Source organism: Empidonax traillii, unplaced genomic scaffold (assembly GCF_003031625.1).
Source record: "Empidonax traillii isolate 1590-97213 ecotype Southwest subspecies unplaced genomic scaffold, ASM303162v1 scaffold634:size670481, whole genome shotgun sequence".
NCBI classification, from domain to species: domain Eukaryota; kingdom Metazoa; phylum Chordata; class Aves; order Passeriformes; family Tyrannidae; genus Empidonax; species Empidonax traillii.
Window position 1 is genome coordinate 193,169 of NW_020955827.1, and position 21,148 is coordinate 214,316.

At 40.4% G+C, this 21,148-nt stretch overlaps 1 protein-coding gene across 8 annotated transcripts in view; it reads left to right on the forward strand.

Moving 5' to 3' along the window:
* Positions 1 to 21,148, forward strand: part of LOC114065274 (ankyrin repeat and sterile alpha motif domain-containing protein 1B-like) — a 216,822-nt gene that overhangs the window by 175,869 nt on the left and 19,805 nt on the right. For 4 of the 8 annotated variants that reach the window (XM_027899036.1, XM_027899037.1, XM_027899040.1 and 1 more), the window contains 3 exons: positions 7,075 to 7,149; positions 12,131 to 12,259; positions 16,104 to 16,175. In XM_027899036.1, the coding sequence (XP_027754837.1) occupies positions 7,075 to 7,149; positions 12,131 to 12,259; positions 16,104 to 16,175 (276 nt within the window). The remainder of the gene's footprint in view (positions 1 to 7,074; positions 7,150 to 12,130; positions 12,260 to 16,103; positions 16,176 to 21,148) is intronic. The other 4 variants (XM_027899038.1, XM_027899042.1, XM_027899039.1 and 1 more) reach the window with 2 other exon arrangements.

Genomic DNA, 21,148 nt, shown 5'->3' on the forward strand with positions numbered 1-21,148 from the left:
CCATGCCATAGGCAGGGACACCTTCCACTAGACCAGATTGCTCAGAACCCCCATCCAACCTAGCCTTGAACACTTCCATGAATGGGGCATCCACCACTTCTCTGGGCAATGGCCAAGTAAACTGATAAAGATATTATAAAAAAATCTACCTAATTTCTGCTTGAATAGAAAGATAGAATTTTTTCATGAATGTTACAGAAGCTAACATTTAAGAACTGAAGTCGTGTCATGTGGATCATACCTACATGCTGCTTCAGCATATGGAATTAAGGGAGCTGCTTCTATATTCAGTATTAATGATCCAAACTAAAGCCATAAATACTACATCAAGAAGAGGACAGATGTTCTTAATTAATTTACTGTTTTTCACACTCAATATTGTGAACTAGAGGCTCTACATTGAAAAGGTTGTGTGAAAACTGAAGTTTAATATATAACATTTAGATTTTTGAGCTCCTGGAAAAAAAGCTGTGTTTAGAGTTTGGGGTGCTCTTCTGTTTTTGCTGTTTGGGTGTGTGTGGGGGGGGGGCGGTTGGCAAAAATAGAGATAGGTATACCTAATGTTCAGGGATTAAAGTCTCATAATCTTCACTGGTGTTTGTCCAGAAGTCTGTATCCTCTGTGCAAGGTTAAGAGGCTGTGGCACACTGGTAGATGGCAGTACCGGCAGAAGGGGTGTTGTCAATAAGAAGAAGCTTGGCTGCCCAGTGGAAGTCATGAAGCCAGAGCTGCAACTATAAAGCTGCACCTCCACGTGCCAGTCAGTGCAGCTATAACCTTGACAAACCCCTGGGAAGGCCCTCGGTCTGTCTTCCCCGGCAGGAACCCAATTCCTGGTCTGCTTGATCAAAATCAAGTGAGGATGGCTGCTTAAGGAGAAGATGGCTATTGCATGAAGGAGGGTGTTGGCGTGGCGAGAGGGAAGCCAATCTCTGTGATTAGGCTTTTCTCATGGGAGAAATAAGTGCAAAGTATGGCTCTATGTGGAGCAGGAGGTGGAGGTGCATGGGACCTACAGCATCCACCCTAGCGCAGGAAGAGACTTTGCTTCTCACCCTGATACAGACAGGAGAGGACAGTCTTTGCAGGCTTGCTGTGGTCCTGGGTCAGTCACCTCCTTCCCTGGGTGCGTTAGCCATGGAAAGCACCTTCTTGCAAAACCTCACTGGGTGCACTGACTTGGAGCATGGTGTTGCTGCTCGCGCCTGTCACCCACTGCCTGCCTGCAAGAGAGCCAGTCCAAACGGGGTGGTGATTTTCTGGAAATTTTCATGTATTTTCAGGAGAAGGAAAACCAATGCAAAACATGTGATTCGTCTACTAAGTGGTATTTCAATTTTCTGCTTCTCTAGAAGTAGAAATTTCACTCTCCATCTCTCAAGATCTTGTTTTCGAAGGAGGATTTGCAGTTACTGGTAAGACAAGCTTTCCCCAGAGCCTTGGGAACATTCAAGGAAGCAGCCTCTATTTAGATGGCACAACTTCTTTCCCATGGTCCTAAAACATTTGGAGTTACAATTACAAAAGCCCCATTGATCCAATTTTCACTTGTTTCTTTCAGCTGTTGCACCTTAAAAATTTGTTCGCCATACCAAGACTGTTTTTCCTGGGATATAATCCAAAATTATCCTCATTTCCGGAGCTACACTGAATTGTAGTTAGCGAGTTGGATCATGCACATCAGGGGGGGTGGAGTTTGCTGCTGTTTCTCTCTCTCCCTCCTGTGCCTCACTGGAGCTGCAGCACTGGGAGGTGAGAGCAATTTTCTGAGGTTCAGCCCTGTGGTGAGATGCAGAGGTGGAGGCAGCGGGGGAATAAACCCAGAGGTTATGTTCAGTAGCTTCTCTTCTTCTCCCTTTGTTCTGTCTCTGCCATGTGGAAGTTGAGAGGGTGACCTTGCAGAGGAGAGGTGGAAAAGACAGCAGAAGATAGGAGGCACCAACAAACTCTACTCAGACCAGCTCAGGGCTGAATAAACCATTGGTGCTTACATTTTCCTAACCAGAGCCATGCCCTGGTGTTTTTTAGACTTCTGTTTGTTGTTGTCACTCTCTCCTGGACTCCCTCCTTGCACTGCAGTAGCTAAAACTGGATGCCACCCCATATGAGACCTCACTGGTGGCTGCCCCATATGGCACAAAAGTTCCTTCCCATGCTACGCTTGTTAAATACCTGGGGGTTTTTTATTTAGGAAACAGAAATTCAACAAAGGGCCACAAAGATGGTCAGGAGCTGAAGCAGTTGCCCTCCGAGGAGAGGCTGGAGAACCAGGGCTGGCTGGAGAAGAGGTGGCTTTGGATACTAAAACTGAAAGTGGAGAGATGCTGACTGGATGCCAAGAGAAATTTCCTCCCAAGGCAGACAGGCAAGCAGGGGAACAAGTTGCTCACAGAATCTGCCGAGTCTCTGTCCTCAATGGTTTTCAAGACTTGTCTGGATGAAGCCCTGAGCAATCTGGTTCCATCTCACAGGTGTTCCTGCCCTGAGCTGGAGTTGAAATGGAGGTTTCTTGAGCTCCCTTACAGCATGAATTATCCTGTGATTTATTTCCTTTTTCTTTTTAAAGACTACCTTTAACTAATTTGAGGTATACTGAAACTTTGTTGTCCTCTCGCAATCTAAGTCACTCTGCTAGTTTGTTTGCTATTTTATATCTGTATGTAATCCTACTAATTTTTATCTGACTTTCTGTAGTTCATTAGATCCATTTTCAGTTCTTACCACATTCTGAGAAGTCCCTCACTTCTGGATCCTCCTTAGAGAGCCTTGGCAGTCCTCCATGCCACAGTATGGAACAGGTCCTTGCAGATTGCCTTGCCATGTTCCAGTCCATTTGTGCTTAAATACCAATAATTATTCTCAAAAGGTGGATTTCAACTTCTTGAGCAACCACTGCATTTGATTCAGGCTAAGTTTGTGTATGGGAGCTGTTCATGTGTTGTTGCATCAGGAGTCACACAGTGTCCAAGTCTTGCAGTACTTCTCCTTGCTGCTGTTGATTTAATTGGCTAGTTTTCCAACAAAGGAAGGAAATTTGATCTGAGATGATACTGAAGAACCTCATTATAAACATCTTGAATTTTTCTTGGCCCATCAAAGCTGTCTTGGTAACACATGGCAGGCAATATTACACTTTTTCTTTGTTATTCTCAATAATGTATGCATAGATATAAAGCATGCATACATATATTTCTGAGTGTTTATTTCAGATGGCCATGAAGGTCATGAGAATCAGGGGATGGTGGCTCGATTTTTAAACAGTTTCTAGTCACTTGCTGGTCCCTGCAATTAGGCTGACTGTAAGTTTCTGACTCTTCCTTTTCTCTCATCTAAAATATTCTTTTAGCCCTTCTTTGGTCCTTTCAGTATTTTCTATGACTTTTCAAGGATAATTGCTCCTAATTTAGGTAAATCCTTAACATCTCCTAAAGTGCCATCAAGTGAAATTCACTGAGCTGTAATGAATACTTCTGGACTCCTTCCACGCAGCTCCTGCTCCTCCTCTCCTTAGAAAGCATATAATTTCTGTGAACAATCTTACGGTTTCTTTCTTTCTTGAGGTTATCAACCAAGTTTTCCTTGTCTATAGGGAGGAAGCCTAAAGTTTCCTTGGATAATTCTGTTCACTTTATGAAACTTTCTCCCTTCCTTTGCCCATCCTGCCTGTCAGTCATGCCCCACCATGACCACATGGGGAAATCTTTTATGCATGGGACACCCCAAAAATGGCAGAGTCTTGTTGTGACATTACTTGTAAGCGTTTATCTTTTGAGAAGTATTGAGATAATGGGATGTTTGATACTAATCAGACAATAGCAGACAATATTTCTTTGCTCATCTTTACCATATTACTTAGGAAAATATTCTTTGTTAAACTCTTTTTCACATAACCTTTGTGTCAGTGCTATTAGGTGCCCAAGTGTATTTGTGTTTATTACGGTGGAAGTGTATGCACAGATTGAATTTTTTACCTTTTTTTTGAGAGCATATGTTTTGGGAGCTGAAAATTATGAGTGTTTGAAGCCTACTCTCCGTTATTCCTCCTACTGCTGACTTTCTGGCCTCAGATACTCACTTAACCTTTTTCCTTTCCTTGGTTTCTTCTTCTTCAGCACAGGGATATGCAACTTCAAGTACTTCTCCTGGGGATTTCATAATTCATTAAAAATTTTAAGAACTTTGAAGATATAAAATATGTATATAGTAAATGCTAAATATTTTTACAATGATGCAAGGAAAAGGTTGATTTCTGAATTTGAATTCATTACCATCCATAAAGTTAACGTTCCTTCTGTACTGCATTCCAGTACCTTAGTCATTCAAACAATAATGAGTGCAAAACAGAGTAATGAGTTTTGCACTGCTGCCCTTCTGACTAGGCATTTGTACACTTGTGGGAAATTCTGTTTCTGCTGGTCTGCTTGATTTATTGTTGATTTAATAACTCAACCTGTATTTAAAGATTATTCAGCTTAAGCCTAGATTTAATTCTGGGGGTAAGTCTGTCTGATGGGGGTAGTTCATTTGAACAGTTCTTGAAGCAGAGACCTAGACCCAAAACTTTTCTCTCATATGTGAGTGCTCCAAACATCTTGTACACTCTTCTTTCCCCAAAGAATTAGTTAGAAGGACTTCCCCCCACTTATAAAAGGGGTTGAAGACAGCCTGCCTTCTGCTGCTGCTTTAAGCTTGAAAGAGAAAGGTGAAATAGATAGGTGTGAAGTACACATTTGATGCCCCTCAATCAGAGAAGGGCATCAAATCAAGAGTTCCCAGTTCCTGGGGAGAGTACCCTAACCCCTGTGTCTTCATCTGGGAGAAGATAAGCTGGTGAGGGAGGGGCAGGATGGGTACTATTGGTAGGTGTAAAAAAGAATTTATTCCCTGCCCTCTTTTTAAAAGGGGCAACTTAAAGCCTGTGCCCACACTTACTGCAGTGTTGTATTACCTGTCCCTGCATTAGCATCCAAGCAGCCGGCAGATGTACCCGATGTATTTATAACTGTAGGTGCTGCAGCACGGCAGGACCGCTATGGCAGCTCTGCCGGGAGACCCCCGCGTGCCTCTGCTGCTCCAGCTCACGGCTGATCTGGCTGAGGCCAGTCACCAATCAAACACCAATCCTTAAAGGCAAGGCCTGGAGAAGGGCAGGATTTAAGGACACACATTTGTCTTAGGAATATCAAGATGGTGAGAAGCAGCTGCACAATGTGCAAAAATGTGAGGGCGTGATGGCAACTCCATGCCAGTGCTGGGGAGAAATAAAACATCTGCCAGCGTACAGTACCCTGCTGCCTTACCTTGCTGCTTTCAGGACCTCAGTAAGTGTGTCCAAACAGCACTGCAATAAGTCTTCTTGATTACCAGATGCCTGGGTATGCTACATCTGGCATGGAAATGCCTCCTCTTTTCTCCTGAAAAGCGGAGGCACAACCTTCTGCCATGGATTCCTATTCAGGAATCTTCTCATCCCCAAGCAAAGGTAGACATCACAGCAAGGAGCATGGCCAGAGCATCCAGAAGTCTGTTTGCTTGACACATACAAAAAAATGTCATTAGTATGAACTAGTGCACTGTTCTAATGATGGCACAGCAGAAGTAGCTGCAGCAGTGTTTGCTGGTGACCTTGCACTGAGACTAATTATTCATCACACGGAGGAGGATTGTTTTGTAGCAAATTGCAGAGGATGAGGGAGAAGACTGAGCAAAAATCAGTTTTTATTATCTAATGCTATCAAAATGTAGAGCCCTGCACCTCACAAAGGAGAAACAAATAAATTCAAAAGCAAGATGAAGGAGATGGAATTAACCAGATATATGAAAGTTTAAGAACTACTAAAGCTGGAGGAAGGGATGTGTGCTCATGCATTTCAGATCATGAAGGAAATAAGGGACTATTAACAACATTAGGCAGCCACCAGTCTGTCTGGCAGTGCTTCATAGTCAGTCCAGAGGATGCCAGGCTTCCCTGAGAATAACCAGAAGTGATAATCTAGTCTGTCACCAGCCAGGCAGCCAGGTTGCAGGCTACAAAAGGTAAGAGCAAGAGCCATGTTTTGAGAAGAGTTGTTTTGAGCATTGGTGCTAGATTCCTGCTGCTGCTGCTGACGAGAACCAGCAATGCACATTCCTGCTGTTGTTAAGTTACTTATATATTAATTGCTATCAATTCTGAATGCTGCAGTTGCATTTTTCATGTCTGTTGATTGCTTTTTGTTGCTGCCTGCTGAAGATAGCGTGGGCAGATCCTACGCCTGATGCTTTGTTTTAGTTGCCTGGCTACTGTAAAATGTTATCTTAGCTTTTGCTGAGGTGCCACAGATGCTTTCTTGATGAGTGTCCAAACAAGGAAATATATAAAAGATGCTAGTTGAATGCTGTGCTTGCCGAGTTCTGTTGCTTTTGCTAGAGATGCTACAGTATGCTGACTTCGCTTTGCTATTGCAGGCTCCGTACAATAATGTAGAAGGTAGACTGAAACCTTTCATGTAAACTTTGGGGTCATGGTCAATACCAAAGGTAATATTATCTGTATCTTTGAATGCAAAGGATCTGTTGTTGGAAGGAGATGGTGGGCAGCTGCTTCACTTGATTGCAATGTATTCTTTTCTGGTAATTGTTGCAGAGAAAACGTATTTTTTCTGTTGATTGTGTCGCCAGATTTTTCCCTTCCTCTCTGCCTGTGAAAGTCTCCAAAAGAGAGAGATTTAAGTCTCAAAACTTAATTAGGATGTTGACTTCAAACTTCCTCCTTGCCAAAAGCTGAAAGTAACCAATATTTCTTCTGCTCTCTGTTTTCTGTTTATGCCTGCGTAACTTTATCTCACAAGCATTTCTGACTAAATTGTTTTCTTGTACTCACAGTCTGAAACCTCTTCTAGAGTCTCTGAATAAGCTATGCATCTTTCCAGCCAGTCCAAAAATATTTTGTCAGCAAATAAATAATTAAATTTAACAGCTATTTTACTTCCTTCTTTAATATTATTGCAAGCCTTTTCTTAATTATTTTTGCCTTTTGGCAGTTGCAGTGCATTAATATTTACGAGATGAGATACAGTTTTTTGTTTATATTAGCAGTCTTCGGTCTGTGAGCTCTGGACCAACCAGAATGCAGGATATCCTTTCTCATCGATTCATCAGGTTCATAATGTAAGATACAGTAATAAATGGCTATGTTGTCACTCTATGGATGTACAGTCTGTTGCCTTGGTGTTATCTACGGGTGTCATGTCGCTGAAATGGTAACAAAAGTTCGTTAACTTGTCTGCCCTCCTTGGGGATTATGTGTGCACACATCCGTGTGTCGTGCCATGTGGTTAGCGTATGTTGGCTGTATGGTGTACATACATACAGAACGTGGGGGCATTGCCAGCAGCGGTGTCGCTCAGGGGGGAGAGCTTTGACTTCTGTTCCTGATGTTTTCGTTCACTCACTTTTCCAAAGCGGGAAACCGTGTAAACAGCTCGGTTTGCACAGTTTCACCCCCGCGGTGTGTTGTGCTGCCCTTTCTGTGTCAGCCCATAGGCTTTGCCCAGCTGAGGTACACGCTGTGTTTGCAGAGTCACCTTTGGGGGAGTTAGAGGTAACGCTTACGGTGCCCTGAGTTTTTATCACTTCTGTGACAGACACAAAGACTGTGCGTGTGATCCTGGTAATCCATAGTGCAGTGCGGTAAGGACAACAGCCAGTTTGTTCAGCAGAGTATTTCAGAGGAGCTGTAGATTTCTCTTGATTTTTTCCACATCTCCCTGGAACATTTCTGCCAAAGAGGGAACATTTTGGCTACCAAGCTTTAGAAGTTTTTAGAATCTGAGTACACCATAAACCTGTTCCCATTATTTCCAGAGCCAAAAACATAAGGAGCTTAAAAAATTCCTCTCGGTCTAGGAATTAAAGCATAAGGAAACAATGAGGATTTGACTGGTCTGCAGAGCACTGAAAATTTTTACAGGGAGAAAATTATTAATTTTTCAACCAGAAGTGTTGTATCCGTGTGTGCTCCAATTTGTTGTTGTCATGGTGACTAATGCATGTTACCATAACCAGGCATGAAAAAAACAGGTGAAAAGTTATAAGATGTGGTTCTTGTTAAAAATAACTACATTCAAACCATTCAAACCCAGGCCTTTTTGTTTTTTTCTTCCTTGAAGCGTGGAGGGGTTTTAACTTGACATTTTTTAAAAAGACAGGGAAGTGTCAGATTTTTATAGAATTGTATTGAGATTACTTCTTATCTGTGACTACCTCTGCATCCAGGTGCCTTCAATATGAGTCAAATTCACCTCTCAGAAAACGAGATGAGATAGAAAAATGTGCAACAATTTAAAAAACAAACAAACAAACAAGACAAAACATTTAATAGCTGTGATCTGCCTGTGTAGCTCATTTGGCATCAAGCATCTGACCCTTTGTAAAGCACTGAGAAGTGCACATCTGCTGATTTTCAGGGTTAGAAAGCAGTGCAAGATCACAAGATATTGGTCTTTAAGGTTTTCCCTGTAAAAGAATTGAATCCTTACTACTCTGGCACCTGACTTGAGACCATTATCTGATTATAAATTCTTTATCTCCAAAATGTGGAGCAAAAAATGTTCTTTTTCAAGGTGCCAGAAGGCAAAGAGAGGAAAGGTGCTGGTTAAAGGCACAGGGACATTAGAAAACTAAAAGGCAGGCAATAAAGCAAAAGCCATGTGATAAATTGCACAGCTGTCTGGTGAGTTGTAAAGTTAGATGAGGAATAAATTGTCTCTTGTCCTTCTACTTCATCAGAGAGATAAAAATCTCCATCTGTATATTGTGTTATAAAAAATACATAATCTTAAATGTTTGATTATTTCTTATAATTGCAAATTAAATATTCAAACCAGAAAATCCTTATCCTATCATATCTATTTTTAAAATTTAAATCAAACATTGTAAGTTGGTCTTGCATGGCAATTTATGAACATTTCTGTACTGCTTGAAAGTGCTTATGAAGGACCTGAATCTCAATACATCACCCATGAATCGTTACACATCAATTCCTGGGATTTAGGACTACTAGTAATTTATATTTTTCTATCCCAAACTTGAGCCTTGTTGTTTCAAGCCTTCTCTAGGTCAAAGATAGCCCTATTTTGTGTTTTGCCTGAAGTCGACTGCCATCATGATATCCTAAATCACAGAATTTCAAAATCTGACTAGACTCAGTCAGCTGAGGAGCTCCCTTTCTTCCTATTGAGGTTTTTAGGCACAGATTTTTGAATGTATTCAGCTGTCTAAATCTTGTTTAAAAGCTTTTCTTCCTGGCGAAAAAAAAATATCTATACCTATGATGTTTAATTTTATGCAACTTTTGTTAGTAGCTGCTCCCTCTACAAGACACACTGAAATACATGAAAGCTTTCCAGGTGCAGTGGTTTGTCAGGAACAACAGAAATCCCGTATCCCTGCATTCCTCTAACCTCACCATTATTGCATGTTTAGAACATCCTAAAGTATAGAAATCTTGGCAATTCAGTATTGTCTAATTTAAAAGGAGTAGGTACTAGGATGATTATATTTATAGAGCAATTAATGGATACCAACAAATGATCTCCACACAGTCCCTCTCTAAGTGTCTCATACCCTAGTTTTATTAGCCTAGTTGAAGACTATTTCTCGTTTCCTTATGATTAATTTTTTCTTTATAAAATTGAACCAAAGCTGGAGGTAATCACTGTTCCTCTTTTACTGTCCTTTATTTACAGACAGAAGAAATGCCGTTTTCCATGCTTTTCCTACTGTCTGTGCAAAAGGAAGACAAACTGTAAAATTATGTCCTCCTTTTACTCCTTACTTACTCCTTACTCTCTGCTTAATTTGTCAGTGCCATCTCTTTTCTGCATGTAGGGAAGCCACCTGCTGAGCAGTGCAGGAGGAGGGTTTGGAGCACTAGTTACGGTCACTTGTTCAGTAGAACGTGGCACAGCCATCCCTGCGCTTCCTTAGTGGAGACACCACTAAGGAAAGACGTTAAGGTCAAAAGATGTACTTTTGTAGCTTTTCTGTCCTAAATTTGCTCGTGTTCCATCATAGTAACCTTTTTCTAAACAGATAGGATGTACCTCCCAAGGTCTGATTCCTTACCCAGAACATGCAGGAGTGTATCTTTATTAGGGGGAAAAAAAGGACTATTTCAAGTGGTCTGTTAGCTGTGGCCTTGAACAGTTCATAAGAGACAGCTAAGCACGCTGTGAGAATTTGTGATGGGTGCAATCCATCTTCTCTTGTTCTCAGACTCCACTAATAACAAGGACGCAGATCCTTGCCCTTTGTAATATGATGGAAACCACATTTTATAAGAACTGCTTCTTAAAGAAGTCAAACTCCCACTTCAGATTAAATATGATAAAATGTTTTTATACATTATGGATACAAAATGCGAAAAATTGGAGCAATTGCTCCTGCTGCTTTCCTTTCAGAATCTAAGGCTGAAGTCATACCCTTGGCGTATAGGCAACTTAACTAGGCAAGACAGAAGTTACAGTACTGTGTAATTGGTAGATGTGCTAATGGTGTCAACAGTAACTAGGTTTGACTTGCTTGATGTTACCATATTGGCAGGGTAATGTTGATGTTTCCAGATTTATCTCTTGCTTTTCATTGCAGAGCTGTGCAAATGCGTGTCATTTCGTTATTTTGTGACACATGAAAATGATGTACTCGTTTTGTTTACTCTGTCCTGATTTAATTAGTAAGATCTGATAGTTTGCCAGACTTTGAGTGTCTTCAATAAGATTTTTTCATGTGTTTTTTATGTATAACTTCTTTCTGCTATAAAAGTCTAAACTTCTAGCCATATTCTGTGTGAAAAACCGATGACAATTCCTTGCCATCTTTAACACATATTTTAACAATATGACATGGATAGAAAATACACAGAGATAAGTGCAGGTAAAGAAAGAAGTAATGTAACCCAAATTGAAATAATCATATAGGAAAGGATAAAATAGTTGGAGAGAAAATTAACAAGGAAAGGAGGATTAGGAAGGAGAAATGTGGTTGCAAAAAGACAGAGTGGGAAGAAGAGGGCAATTCAGAGGCAGTCCAGACCAGACAGAATAGGAGAGAAGTGGGACTGGAGGCAGAGGGAAGAGAGGTTGGGAAGCGGAGAAAGAGTCCATCCATGGGTCATTTTCAGTTGAAGTGAGCTGATGCTTTGACAGCATCCCTGGTGTTGAGGATGTGGGCACGTGTGAACCAAAAGTAGGAGAGATCACAGTTAACAGCTAAATAGCCTCAGAATGATAATTATTTTTTGCATGGTCCCGCAAGGTAGAAGGAGCCCCAAAGGGTCCAGAGGTCAGTCCAGGTCCAATAAAGCCATGACCAAAAACACACAACGGCAGGTGAGACCCAGACCAGCATTAGCAGGCTGGGGACATACCTGTAGTGATGCCTGCGTTGGCTCTACCGGGAGAAGAGTGTGCTGCAAAGGGACTTGGCAGCAAACTGCAGTCTTACCTGTGTTCTCTGAGGGCTTTAAAGAGAGACGACAGCTCAGGAAGGCAATTGCCTGTATCAGTGAGAATGATGAATCTGGAAGGGCAATGTTACTACCTCCACAATGAGGCAGCAAGAGATGGTGATCAAAGTAAATATTCATAAAGAGATTAAAGAATGCCTCATATTTTTGAAGAATGTATAATAAGTCTTCAGTTCAAAGCAAAGTCTCAGTTATTTAGCCATTTAGAAAAGTTAGTTATATGTGCCGGATAATGGAAGACTTATTAACTGTGCAGAAAAGCTTGTAAAACACATAGCAGAATTTGTGAAAGGCATTTTCGTGCATCTCATGATTTTTTTCAAGTGCTCTCATCCTCATATATGTATTGTAAACACTTATTTTTAAGGAACATTTCCAGTGCCTAATGATTTTATTCTCAGAGCAAATAGATTTAATTAAAGCCTCATTAAACACTACAGTAGATGATTTTGGATTATAAATTAAATCACGAAAAATGTTGTAGGAGTTGTGTTCCCTTATTTTAGTAACATGGCTCTATGCATAGAAAATAAATTCTTGTTAATTGAGCACAACACTGGAGGTCTACTTTGTAGCTAATTTGCCTGCACATATTCTAATATCTTGAACAACTGTGATTTTCAGACAGGAGACTGGGGAGAGCCTTCAATTACCTTGCGACCTCCAAATGAAGCCACAGCATCAACGCCTGTACAATATTGGCAACATCATCCAGAGAAACTCATCTTCCAGTCATGTGACTATAAAGCATTTGTAAGTGTTGATAAATTTTAGTGGTTTGATTTGGGGTAGATATGCTAATCTTGGATTTTGATAGGCTGTTGTGTTTTACTTCCAGTTATAATATTTTTTCAATCACTTTTAGTGAGACAGGCCACTTCTTCTGCAAAACTGTAGTTATAATAAATGAGAAACAAGGATGCACAGTACTTTTTGCTATGAATTTTGTGATACATCGCAGTCCATGTATCAATAGCGTTAGAGAATGGACACTATGAGTAAGTGACCAAGTATAGAAGTGACACCCCTACTTCTCATCTGTCACAAATTCCTGTCTAGTAGTTATGGAAGAATAATAAAGCATAATATGGGATCCTCATGCCTACCTTAATGTGTTCACAGTAGTTAAATTAAGTGTTGCCTCACCTGAATTTTATAGATTTGTTTTTAGGGAAGGGAGATAGGGAAGATGGAAATCAGGATTCTGAAGCAGTGTTTTCCATCTCTGGGACAAGAACACATTCAGACCTCTGCCTAACTATTGGCTCCTTGAAGTACCAGTAGCAGTGAGTTCCATCAGGGCATGTTTATTTTTACCTCTCTCTAGCTGCAGCTGATTACCACTTCCCATCCCTGGAGAAACAGATCTTCCTTCTACAGCTAAAGGCAATTAGTGTTCTCTATTGTGTTGTAAATGCTTGTGGAGGAGAAAAAGGTCTCCTTCAACACAGAAAGTAATTTTTGGGGGTTTTTTTTGGTTAAAAACTGAAATCCTGAGTTTCCTGACAACAGGGTGGGAGGACTGGAGCTTCTGGGGATCTGAAGAGGTGACTCAGCTCACCTCTTTAAATGCCTACATTTCCCCCTCCAACTTTGCTGAAAAGGGTTGTTGAAGTTGCTGAAGGAACTTGCCAGACCATTGTGCGTCCTCTTTGGAGGTGGCCCTAATGAAGAAAGGCTGACTTATGGTACAAGGAAAGGGGCTCAGTAGTTGCAGTGCCTTTAGCATAATAGCTAAGGGTTAACCTCTGGTCCAGGTCATGGTGTTGAGATCCTCTTCACTTGAAGGGGCTGAGATCTTTAGTGCTTTTTAGGATAGTGCTCTGTTTATCAAATACAGCTGTATTTTGGGGGAGAGTTGGAAGCTGCTGAACCTCTTTTAAAGCATATCTGGAAAGGTAGGAATTAGAGACTAAATGCAGGTGAGACTGAACCTGGCTCTCACTGAGCAAGGGCAGAAGGGGTGTTACAGTCCTGTCTTACTGGAGTACATCTGTATCTTCCATCAGACCTTCATTGGGTAGAAATTGCCATGAATGCAGTGACTGTCCTTGGACAGTAACTAGAACCTCTGCCTTCCTCAGCAAGTCACAGTCAAGGACCAACTCACCTACTCTCAGTCTTCTTTTCCTACTATTCAAAACCTCCTAGCTCACCTCAAATGGAAAAGGAAACTTAGCAACTTCTAGTTCTTTAAATATTTTTCCTAGTTTTCAGTAAAGGGAGCATGAGTGCCTTTTATCGTATTGCATGATCCAGCATGTCACCCTTGTAATAGATTGGAAGGTATGTGGATCATTAAATAAATGATGTTGAGATGACAAGGAATATCTAAGTTACTGGTGATTAAGGAAACACCTTCCTTTCCTAAAGACCATGCGTCACTGCTTCGTTTCAGCTCACTGAGCTGTATTGACCTCAGCCTTATAGAGTAAAAGCCTGGCTTGTAAGTTATGATGGGTGCAGCTTTCACTGTATGCCACATCACTCAAAGTGTTGGATGTTCTCTGCATTGCTCCCGTATGCTATCAGTATTTGAGAAGGAACTTTTCCAAAAGCACAGCAAGTCAAAGGGAAGCAAAATTCCCTGCTAGAGTTTCAGATTTTTCTGACAACTAAATTGGACGGTACCTCTGTGATTTGTTTGTCTGTTACACAGTCCTCCCTGGGAAACATTTCTGAATGCTGTCTGCTTTTTGCTGCTGTGTGGATGGGACAGGAGCTGCCCATCTCTTCTCTTTCTTTCTCTTGTTCTGCCATGAGCTCAAAGCACTGCTTTTTTTCCCCTGGTGCCTGACCAACTGGTATCTTTCAAAGAAAAGATATTTTTGTGTACTATAGTCCATAAAAAATAAGAAAATTTTAAAAAAAGTTGAAGAAATTAATTGCAACCTGCACAGGATTCCAAAAGTGTCAGACAGCAGGATCCAGAAAAAAATGCAGTTCAACTCAATACACTTTTAATTTTCTAATTTCAGAGTTTGCTTTACATTTGTTGTTTTTCTTCAAGGGCAGTATCAAGCTGTCCCACCAAATTAATGCCCAAAGCCCTATTCACGTCACCATTGAGCCCCCAGCTGGACTTACAGCTGCTCGGTTTATGAATCTTTCACATCTGCAGTCCTCCAGGAATGCCCTTCATTCATTCCTTTTTGCATGTGCTTGTCTGGTAGTGTTGGTGTTGCTCACTGTTCCATCTATAATGTCCTATAAAATGTTTCTTACTAATTGACATATTGGCTACTGTCTACATTGAAATATTTATGCATTTTCTTGCAGGTCAGAGACTCCTGCAGTACACAGTGTGAAGTGAAGGCTTTAAAGAAAATAGTTTAGGTCAGGAGATCAGAGAATTGAACCAGTACATTCTCTGTTCAGTTCCAGCTTGCATTCAGGTGTAACTAAAGTTCTTTTTGATAGGTTCTTGTCCAAACTGAAGCTGTTTCACTATCTGGTTGGGTCAGTTTAGGCTGTTTCCAAGGGGAGGCAGTGTGGTAGAGTGAAAAAGGTCAGGAGGTGGTGATGGGCAGCATCTGGGAAAAGGGTCCTGCCTGCAGTGGCTTCTCTTCAGCTCCTGTGTTGCCTCACTTACGACTGGAGACTTAAGAGAAGCCATGGCCTTGTTCTGCAGTGAGGATACAGAGAGAGACATCTCTGTGTCTTGGGAGGAGCAGGTGAGGGTGACATGCTCTCCTCTCTCCGCAGCTAAGCCAGACTTGCATGTGACATCATACAGAAATACAGAAGCATCCTGTTTGCAGCATCCAAACGTGGCAGAGATGGGTACTGAGACCCCAGAAGAATAAATCCAGAGGAGCAGAGCCTGCTATCAGGGTGCAGGAGGGCTCAAACTGCATGTGCCAGCAAGTGACAAAGTGAGGGAAAGGTCTGTAGGAAGGGGGCTGTATTGGTGGGGCACTCACTGCCTTGTGTGCCCGCAGAGATGAGCGGGCTCCTCTGAGGGCACAGAGGCTTTCAGTGAGCTGAGCTGGGATACAGCACCCCTCTGCTTCCTCTAACCCAGCCCTCCTCCAGATCAGTAAAGGCTTTAAAATAATCATTTGGGGTCAGCCTTTCCTTAGGAAGAAGCTAGTCTTAGTTTAGATTTATTTTCTCTGTTTGCTGACATTGGGCTCTGCTATTTGCACGTGAATTAGTTACAGGTTGAGTACAGTGAAGTTAAGATTGATGCTGCCCTTCGCATCCACATGATTGTACACATAACATAACAATAGGAGATCAGCAGATGGCAGCTAAAAAAAGCAGATTCTCTGGTTTTTAATGAAATGGCTTTTTTTAAGATGGAATCTGTAGTATTTTCTCATTATTTGAGGGACTAAAGCTAGGAGACTTTCAGATACTGTTTCAAAAGACATGAGCTGATTCAATTGTTGCTGTGCATTCTTGTTTTGTAGGTTGATTAATGCATTGGTTTAAATGATTTATCAAAGAACTACAGAGTAAAAAACTCTAAAGCAATGTATTAAGAAGTTGACTGCTACAAGTAGGCTTTTTGAAACATTTTTAGTGCATTTCTGCAGATGTTTGTCTGTTCTGGAATTTGAGCTAAATTAAGTTCAATGGATTTTTGTTTTAGTATTTAGGTTCTATGCTGGTGAAAGAGTTAAGAGGCACAGAGTCAACACAGGATGCGTGTGCAAAGATGAGGGTAAGTTTGTAAATCTACTTCTTTCTGTATCATAATAATGTTAAATAACATCAATCTGTGATTGGTTGTACTGTGCCCTTTTTACTTTTATAATGTTCTGTTACCCATTTCTTTTCACTGCACTTATATTGGTATTCAATAGAGAATCTGTTCTGCCTTATATCTTAATTTCAAGTACTAGAAAATTTAAAGTTGACCCAAATGTATGCATTTTGTTTTTCTTGTGAATTTTTGAGTATGTCCACACACTTTAAACATGCCCATACCAAATTGATTTTATAAACAGAATTTATAGCTTTTATATGGTAATCTAAATTGAATTTTCTACGTGACAATATGTGTTAATAAATATATTAATATGTTATCAAAGATTTTTTTTTATGCATGGTAAATCCAACACTCACATAATTCTATGGATGCTTTTACTTACATGAGTGTTTCCATTAAATATGAGTTACTTACATGCTTTTTTGATTGAAGGGTAAAATGTGATCTAAGTCAGTCTCAACTGATGGTGGAAAAGCAGTTAGGTTTCGTTCAGACTGTTAAGAATATGTTTTCCTGCGGCTCCTTGTCCTGATACTGGTTTGTAGAAAATTGCAACAAGGCTCTGTCTGTCTCCAAGAGACATATCACTGCTGGAAACTCAAAACAAACCACAGCCTGATTTATTCCCAACTGTAGCTGTAATAAGAATGAACCTGTTCATAGCCATGGTGAACATATCACGGTCTGGCATGATTAATTAATGAAGAATGTAATTGTTTGCTAATCTACCAAACATGTACAATTACAGAAATGAATGAGCTAAATTTTTTCTTCTGTGTATCGTAAGTTTTGTATGCAAGATGCCTCTGAGCATGAGATGTGGCATTCGGATCAGTTAGAAAGCTGGAAGATGTGTAACATTTATGCAATCAGACAAGCATTTCTTACTGGTTACATATCTGCAGCACACAGACTTTTGTACAAGCTATTTTTGCTAAGGGCTTGCAGTAATTCACACTTACTAGATTGCCTGAAGACCTGAGGCTTTTCAACTAATTACATGCTAATCATTCCTTACCTGGACTTAAACTCCTCTAAAAAAACCCAACAACTTGAGACAGGGAGATCTACAATCACATACACTTGTTCTGGGGAATTAATTGAGGCTGTAAGCGTACCATCTTCCAATCCAGTTTTCAAACTGTCAGGCTTAGCAGTTCAATTTTTGAGGCATATGCCTGCACAGGTCTTAGGGCAGAATTTGACACCGTAGTAGCATGTGACAACTTCATCAAGTTTTCTGACTGAACCAGGAAGCTTAACATCAAAAAAGGCACTCTAAAAAATTTATAGGTCTTTTAAGATATATTTTTATAAGTAATAAGTTTGATCAATTTAAATTATGTAACTGAAAGAACCAAGTGTCTGAAAGCAAATTTAATTTAAAATACAAATTTTCTATAAAAATAGTGGAGTTGCACTAGTTGTCTGTAGTGCCGTACAGGGCACTTATATAGCACAGGGATGGGGTTTATGTACGTTTATTTTTTACATTCTCTTTTGAAACCATTGTGCTGTGAGAATGTTTATTTTCTAGTCTGAGGGTTTTTATTGGAAAGATATTTGAATAAAACAGTTTTTAATCAAGATTTCATCTATTCTTTCTGTGTAGTCCTTTTAATCATGTTCCTATTCAAGTCAAAAGCAAAAACCTTTGACTTAATGGGAACAGGTTCTTATTTTAACATGTTTCCCAGTGAGAAAAATGTATCTTTTTCCAAAACTTTCTCCCTATGATTGTGTTCTGAAAGTTGGTGCCTGTGAATTGGGAGTCCAGGTTGTCCAAAGTCATCCTGAAATTTTGCATTTTGCTGTGATGTTCAATATTGTATTTAAGTACCACTGGGTTGTCATTGAAAATGCGGCTTCTGATATAGTTACATTTTACTTTAAATGTGTTGAAAAGGACATTTCACTTTAAAAAAAAGAAGTTAAAAGCTAGTTATATTATTTGCTGGCTCTCAGGTACTGAATTCTGTGCATTTGTCCAGTGTCTCTAAAATCAGTAAATTTGTACATAGGGTTGTACTTTTGTGATAGAGCAATATTTTTTAATTTTAGATTTGGGGTTTTTTTGCATGTACATATTTCAAATCTGTAGCATGCTGCAATCTGAAACATGTTGGGGGAAGGGAGTGTCACATGTAATCTTGTACCATATTGGGGTCACTCCCTGCAATTTTTTGATCTTTCTGGACTCAACCACATAATAGTTTTATGGAGAATGTATGAAAATTAGGTACCTAATTTTTCCATCAGTGTGGCTTTAGATTCTCCATCTTTAACCTAATACTGCTAAAAAAAGTGTTGATATTCACTGTCTTCCAGTCAGCAGGTGCACAAGAATGAAAGAAGTGCATGAGTGAAAAAACCAAAAAACTTGATCTTCCTTAATCATTCATAAATATAGAGAAACAATAAAAATGACGTGTTTGCTGACTGCAGATCCTTCACTGTTAGTTGTAGATGTTCCCAGGGCTTTCAATTATTGCAATTGATGGTTTTGGGTCTCAAGGGAAGCGTCATGCAGTTATCCCTTCTGTCTCTCCACAGAGAGGCTTACAGTGGCCTCCTTCTCTTATTAGCTCAAGAGTGAAGGGAAATCCTAAATCTTCTAAAATGTAAAAAAACACCAATAGTAACAAAAAAAAAAAAAAAAAAACTGGGAAGGTTTGTCTTAATAACTCTTCTTGGCAATCCACTGTGCTTCTCAGCATTGTGCAGCAATGTGCTCCAACAGAGCAGATGATGGATTTGTTTGGGGAAAATCATGCAGATGCAGTAACTTGAGCTCAACAATAGGGTCAAGGTTATATGTGGAGTTTTTTTCCCCACCCAAAATTGCAGATTCTTGTAGCCATTCAAAATTATGGACATTTGGCATAAAAACGTTGTTTTTCCATTTGTATATTTGCACTCCTTTGTATTTCATGGTTTCTCATTTGTTTCCAGCTATTTTTTTCTTACAAACTGCCTTCACAGTCGACAGTCCTGTCTCCTTATCTCCATTCCTCACCTGCTCTAAACTGACCTTTGCTACTTGGAGATTAAATCTTGCTGTCCTGGCCAGAATAGGTTTATTAATTATATTTGAGAGATGCCTTCAAGAAATTAAGAGCTTTCATCTTTCCCAGTGGGGAGAAGGAAATAATGCAAGTTGCATTTTCAATCAGACTGATGCCTTCCTTTAAATCATCATAGGAAAATGGAGAATACAATGTGTTTGCAGCAAAATAAAGTCAAGGAATAAAGTTAAATTTGAGTTGGGAAGGGACTTGTTCTCTACAGAATACTCCATCTGGCATTTACACATCTGAATTCCTTGACCAGGTAGGAAGGGGATGGTTTTATACTTACTGGCATGAGCACAGCACCAAGGATGACTCTTTCCTTGCAGCAGTGTTAAATCACTGATGTTGCATACACCAACTGCACACTCTGAACCAATCAGATATTTACTGCAGCAGAAGGGAACTTAGATTTTGTTCTTGGATCCTGCCACCTTCCTGAATATTATGTATCTTTCTTATTTATTTTGTTGTTAGAAAAGAGGCTCTAAAGTTCAAGTCAAAGTTCTGAGGAACCACCAATATAGTTCTGTTCACAAAGCAGTTATTTAAATGTCTTGCTGACTTAAGACCAAAATGTCAAAGTTGGAATTGTTACAAAATCTGCTTCTCTTTAACTCTGGGAGAAGAAGATGAAGCAGAGTTGACTCACTGAAAATAGGCAGCATCTGGGGCATTTCTTCCTTGTTTAATTTCTTCTTACACAAAAGAGGAGGACCTGAATTTAGATGGCAGTCTCCTTGTTTCTACCAAACCCTTTCTACTTTTCCATCTCAGCTTCATTCCCTCGCCCCCAAAATAGAAGTGTAGAAGCCTCCATAGGCCTCCTAGTGAAACTAACAGGCAAATAAATGTTGGAATCAAACACTGTATCTGAGAATTCAGATTCTTCAGTCTCTGGTCTCTTGAGACTTGTTGCTCTATCTCTCTCTTGTGTGGCCTCTGCTTTGGGAGGGCCTGCGGTGGAAAAGGCACATGGATATTACTCAAAACGAAAAAATAAGTGGTGGAAGGTCTTCAGTCCCTATGAACATCCACATCATGCTGTGTGTTCTTCAGAGGATTTTACGTCCTTGAACTCTGTGGCTGAAAGGAATCTAAGGTGCAGGAGGGATGCAGAGGAGTGTTTAGAGATACTGCAAAAGCAAAAACCATCTCACTCTGAAGTACATGAGTTGCAGGTGCACCCCCAGTGCAATGTTCGTATTAATGATGTAGCTTGAAGGCATCCACTAATTGTAGAGTGATAAACAGTCTTGTACCACAAGGATTACAGATGCAGTCTTATTCCAAGAGGTGTTAAATTGTGTCAGTAATGCATTTTTAAGCCTTTTGGACTGAGAGAAGTTATTAAATATTTGCTACAAGGCAGACTTGAGTTTCAAAATTGGCTTCAGAACTAACTGTTCAATTGTGGACTTAGACTTTTTATTTCCATTTCGTCTCATGCATGATCTTGTCAAAGCGATTCACTTCAAGTTCCTCTTCCACAGCTGGTCGAGGGAGGTGAGTGTCTCGCTGTGCTCTGCACTGGTGCAGCCTCACCTTGAATATTGTGGCAGTTTTGGACACTGCAGTATGGGAAAGATATTAAGCTCTTAGAGAGCACCTGAAAGAGGGCAGTGAAGATGGTGAAGGGCTTTGAGGGGAAGCCGAATGAGGAGCGGCTGAGGTCGCTTGGTGTGTTCAGCCTGGAGAAGAGGAGACCTCATTGCAGCTACAACTTCCTCGTGAGGGGAAGAGGATGGGCAGGCACTGATCTCTTGTGGTGACTAGTGTCAGAACCTGAGGGAATGTCCTGAAGTTGTGTCATGGGAAGTTTAGGTTGGATATCAGGAAAAAATTCTTCACCCAGAG